Raw genomic sequence first — 3,981 nt, forward strand, 5'->3', positions numbered from 1 at the left:
GGCCACCGGGAGGGACCCCTGGGGCCACACCACGGCTTGGCTGGGCCAGAGGGGCAGAGGGTGCTGGGGATGGGGCTGGGGGGGGGGGCCCCCCCCAATCCCCCCTCCCCACGCTGGGCCTGACCCCCCGTCCCAGCACTGAGCACTCGCTCGCACACACAGTTGCGCCCGGCCACGGCCCCATCCCCTCTGTGTGTGCCCCCCCCCCCCAAGGAGGGGTGCGCACCCACCCCCAAATCAACAGCTCGGGCCACGCGGTGTCCCTGGCACAGCAGTGATGGTGACCCCCACACACACACCCCCAGGCTGCGCCGAGGCAGCCGCGGTGTCACCCCAGGGGCTCAGCCGGGCCCCACGGTGCCAAAAGTGGCTCAGATGGGCCTGGGTGCGGGCAAGGACAAAATGGGGGGAACGGGGACGCTTTGGGGACGGCCGGGCAGTGGTGTTACTGTGGGACACGCCGGTAAGGCCACCTGGGGCAAATGCGGCACGGAGCAACGTGGCACGGCGCAACATAACACGACGTGGTACGGTGAACCTGGCACGGCACCCCGCGGCTCACCGCACCACAGTGCCAGCAAGCAAAGGGGCCTCGGTCCGGCGCTGGCACCGCTTTGGGCTGCCCCAGCACCCCCAGCCGCAACTCGTCCTCCCCTGCTGCAGCCGGTGTCCTTGCGGCACAGTGACACCCACCTCGGCCACGACGGATGCCTTTGGTTCACGCAAAACCAGTGAAGAGGAGGAAGAGCGCTGGCAAAGGGGTCAAGAGGAGCCCGGCCTTTGGCAGAGAACCGGCCCGGCACCGGGAAGACGTGGCAACCTGGGAGCCCGTGCCCAGCTGTGCCAGCTGACAGAGGGGCTCCAGCGCATTTTGCCAGTGCCCCCCATGCCACCCCAGCATAGGACGGCAGTGAGGGCCAGGACCAGCAGAGCCACATTTGCCACAGACAGTCCTAATGGCAGCGACTACACTGCCTGACCTTGGCACTTTCATTAATTAGCAGGTTTCTTTCTCCCTGCAGAAACGAGGGCAGCACTTGGCAGTGCCACAGGGCCCAGCAGCAGCCAAAACAACCCCTCACGCCCCCACCCTCCACACCGGGTAGGCACAACACCCCACGTTCCACCTGGGTGCTGCACACCCAGGACTAAGGCCAGGAAGGCAGCACCCATCACCACCCCCCTCCATCCTTGCTTGGCACCTAAACACCCATTTTTAACCCCAAAGTACCATCACGGCTTCCTTGGGAAGAGGAGGCAGGAGCTCCAGCTCAGGTCCCCCTTGCCACCCCCCCTCCCCCACAGCACACACAGCCCCCAGGTGGGTTTTACTGCAGCGCTTTTTGTATGGTTTTTTTTATTTTCCTTACACAATGATGTGTTGTTGGGCATTACAATTTCTCAACTTTAGGATGACTTACAAATTTTGGTTTCCTACCGTCATGTGAGAACATTAAGGCAACGTACAAAAATCTTACATAAATTAAACGATGCGTAAATTTACAGGTGTCAATGCAAAGTTTCAGCAACTCAAGTTGAGTAACTTCAGCCCCGTGATGTCAACTGGGATACAGGTGGGGAGGAGAATGAAGAACTGGTTCATAAGGCTCGGATGCGATATGTTTTCCCAACCTTGCTAGAACGGCAGCGACAGAAGTGAATTCTTGATGGACTCCTACCAGCCTCTACAGGAAATCTGGAATACTCCACACTGGATGTACGGCAAGTCTGACTCCAAATACCCTGTACACACCGGTCCCGGCCCGGGGCACGGGGAGACAGGCCACTGTCAGTCAGTGTAGCGAGCTGCGGGAGCCCCGGTCAGGCATGGGCTCTCCTCCACGGCGAGGTGCCAGGCCAGCCCCGCGGCCGGGAGCGGATCTGTACAGGGTATTTTGCTCAGGTGTACACCGAGGGAACAGTTAACTCGAATAACAAGGTCAAATCAAAGTGACAGCTCAACCATCCAGTGCCGACATGTGTCTAACATCAGGTACAGACTTTCCAAGGGCAAGTTTCTTTTGAAAGAAGGCTTATTCCAGTTTTATGAGGCTAGCATGAGGTGTATAAATTTGCCTGGGCAAACATATACTAGTGAGACAACTCATGCAGCAGGCGCAGCGCGCCTGCCAGCAGTCCATTTAGAAGCATTTACGGTGGACGATGGATGGGCCGGACTCATCGTACTCCTGCTTGCTGATCCACATCTGCTGGAAGGTGGATAGCGAGGCCAGGATGGAGCCACCGATCCAGACCGAGTATTTGCGCTCAGGGGGAGCAATGATCTGAAAGAGAAGAGCAGCAGTGGTCAGAGCGGCCCAGCCTTCTCCCGCCTCTCCCCCCCACCACTGGCCTGCAGCCTCATCTTGCTGTTTCTTACCTTGATCTTCATTGTGCTGGGCGCCAGGGCTGTGATCTCCTTCTGCATCCTGTCGGCAATGCCAGGGTACATGGTGGTGCCACCGGACAAGACTGTGTTGGCATACAGGTCCTTCCTGATGTCCACATCACACTTCATGATGGAGTTGAAAGTGGTCTCGTGAATGCCACAGGACTCCATGCCTGGGGAGAAGAGTTGCAGGCTCGTTAGTACCCAATGCAGCACCTCATTTGGGTCACACCAACCCCACACTGCAGAGGCAACCCTGGCAGTTACCGCCCTGGCCCACACCTACCCAGGAAGGAGGGCTGGAAGAGAGCTTCTGGACACCTGAACCTCTCGTTGCCGATGGTGATCACCTGGCCATCAGGCAGCTCATAGCTCTTCTCCAGGGAAGAGGAAGAGGCAGCAGTGGCCATCTCCTGCTCGAAGTCCAGGGCAACGTAGCAGAGCTTTTCCTTTATGTCACGGACAATTTCCCTTTCGGCTGTGGTGGTGAAGCTGTAGCCTCTTTCTGTCAGGATCTTCATGAGGTAGTCTGTCAGGTCACGGCCAGCCAAGTCCAGACGCAGGATGGCGTGGGGCAGAGCATAACCCTCGTAGATGGGCACGGTGTGGGTGACACCATCCCCAGAGTCCATAACAATACCAGTGGTACGACCAGAGGCATACAGAGACAGCACAGCCTGGATAGCCACGTACATGGCTGGAGTGTTGAAGGTCTCAAACATGATCTGGAAGGAAGGGGGGGGGGGGGGGAAGAAAAAAATAGATCAATTAGCATCAAGTCATGAGCTGGGTCACTTGCACCCACATTAGAACACACATGCTGACATGCAAAAAAAAACAAAACAAAAAATAACAAAAACCAAAACGGTGTGTGAAAGAAAAAGCAAAGAGTGCAGGCAGAAAACACAAACAAAAGAAACCTGAGGCGTCAAGGAAGAAATGCCAGGAGTACAGAATCCTGAAAATGTCGGGAGAGAGAAAAAAAAACCAAACTCAGGTTTAAGATGCCATAACAAAAGAAGGTTTGTGAGCAAGATGAGAGTGACGAGTGGCCACCGGGCAAGCGACAGTACCTGCGTCATCTTCTCTCTGTTGGCCTTGGGGTTCAGGGGAGCCTCTGTGAGCAGCACAGGGTGCTCCTCGGGAGCCACGCGCAGCTCGTTGTAGAAGGTGTGGTGCCAGATTTTCTCCATGTCATCCCAGTTGGTGACGATACCGTGCTCGATGGGGTACTTCAGGGTGAGGATCCCTCTCTTGCTCTGGGCCTCATCCCCCACGTAACTGTCCTTCTGCCCCATGCCCACCATCACACCCTGCGAAGCCAAAGCTGAGTCAGCGCCCGCCCGCCGGCAGCACCGCCCCGGTCCGCCCTGCTCTCCCCTCCCTCCTCCTCCTCCTCCCGCCTACCTGGTGCCGGGGGCGCCCGACGATGGAGGGAAAAACGGCGCGGGGGGCGTCGTCCCCGGCGAAACCGGCCTTACACATCCCGGAGCCGTTATCGATGACGAGGGCGGCGATTTCCTCTTCCATGGCGGAGGCTCTGCGGGGCGGGACGGGTCAGCGAACCCGGGAGGCCGCGCTGGCGGCGGGCC

At 58.2% G+C, this 3,981-nt stretch overlaps 2 protein-coding genes across 2 annotated transcripts in view; one reads left to right on the plus strand and one right to left on the minus strand.

Annotated features, from left to right (window-relative positions):
- Positions 1-735, plus strand: part of BAHCC1 (BAH domain and coiled-coil containing 1) — a gene marked incomplete at its 5' end in the record, with an annotated part of 22,914 nt that extends 22,179 nt beyond the window's left edge. Inside the window, one exon of the mRNA XM_010578720.1 lies at positions 664-735. Coding sequence (XP_010577022.1) covers positions 664-735 — 72 coding nt within the window. The remainder of the gene's footprint in view (positions 1-663) is intronic.
- Positions 736-1,340: 605 nt separating this feature from the next.
- Positions 1,341-3,981, minus strand: part of ACTG1 (actin, gamma 1) — a 3,801-nt gene continuing 1,160 nt past the window's right edge. Inside the window, exons 2-6 of the mRNA XM_010578558.1 lie at positions 3,797-3,931; positions 3,463-3,702; positions 2,676-3,114; positions 2,381-2,562; positions 1,341-2,285 (exon numbers count right to left, since the gene is read on the minus strand). Of these exons, the coding sequence (XP_010576860.1) occupies positions 2,142-2,285; positions 2,381-2,562; positions 2,676-3,114; positions 3,463-3,702; positions 3,797-3,919 (1,128 nt within the window). The 5' untranslated portion in view covers positions 3,920-3,931 and the 3' untranslated portion in view covers positions 1,341-2,141. The remainder of the gene's footprint in view (positions 2,286-2,380; positions 2,563-2,675; positions 3,115-3,462; positions 3,703-3,796; positions 3,932-3,981) is intronic.

The sequence above is a fragment of the Haliaeetus leucocephalus genome, unplaced genomic scaffold (genome assembly GCF_000737465.1).
Source record: "Haliaeetus leucocephalus isolate CR32 unplaced genomic scaffold, Haliaeetus_leucocephalus-4.0 Scaffold646, whole genome shotgun sequence".
Taxonomy (NCBI): Eukaryota; Metazoa; Chordata; class Aves; order Accipitriformes; family Accipitridae; genus Haliaeetus; species Haliaeetus leucocephalus.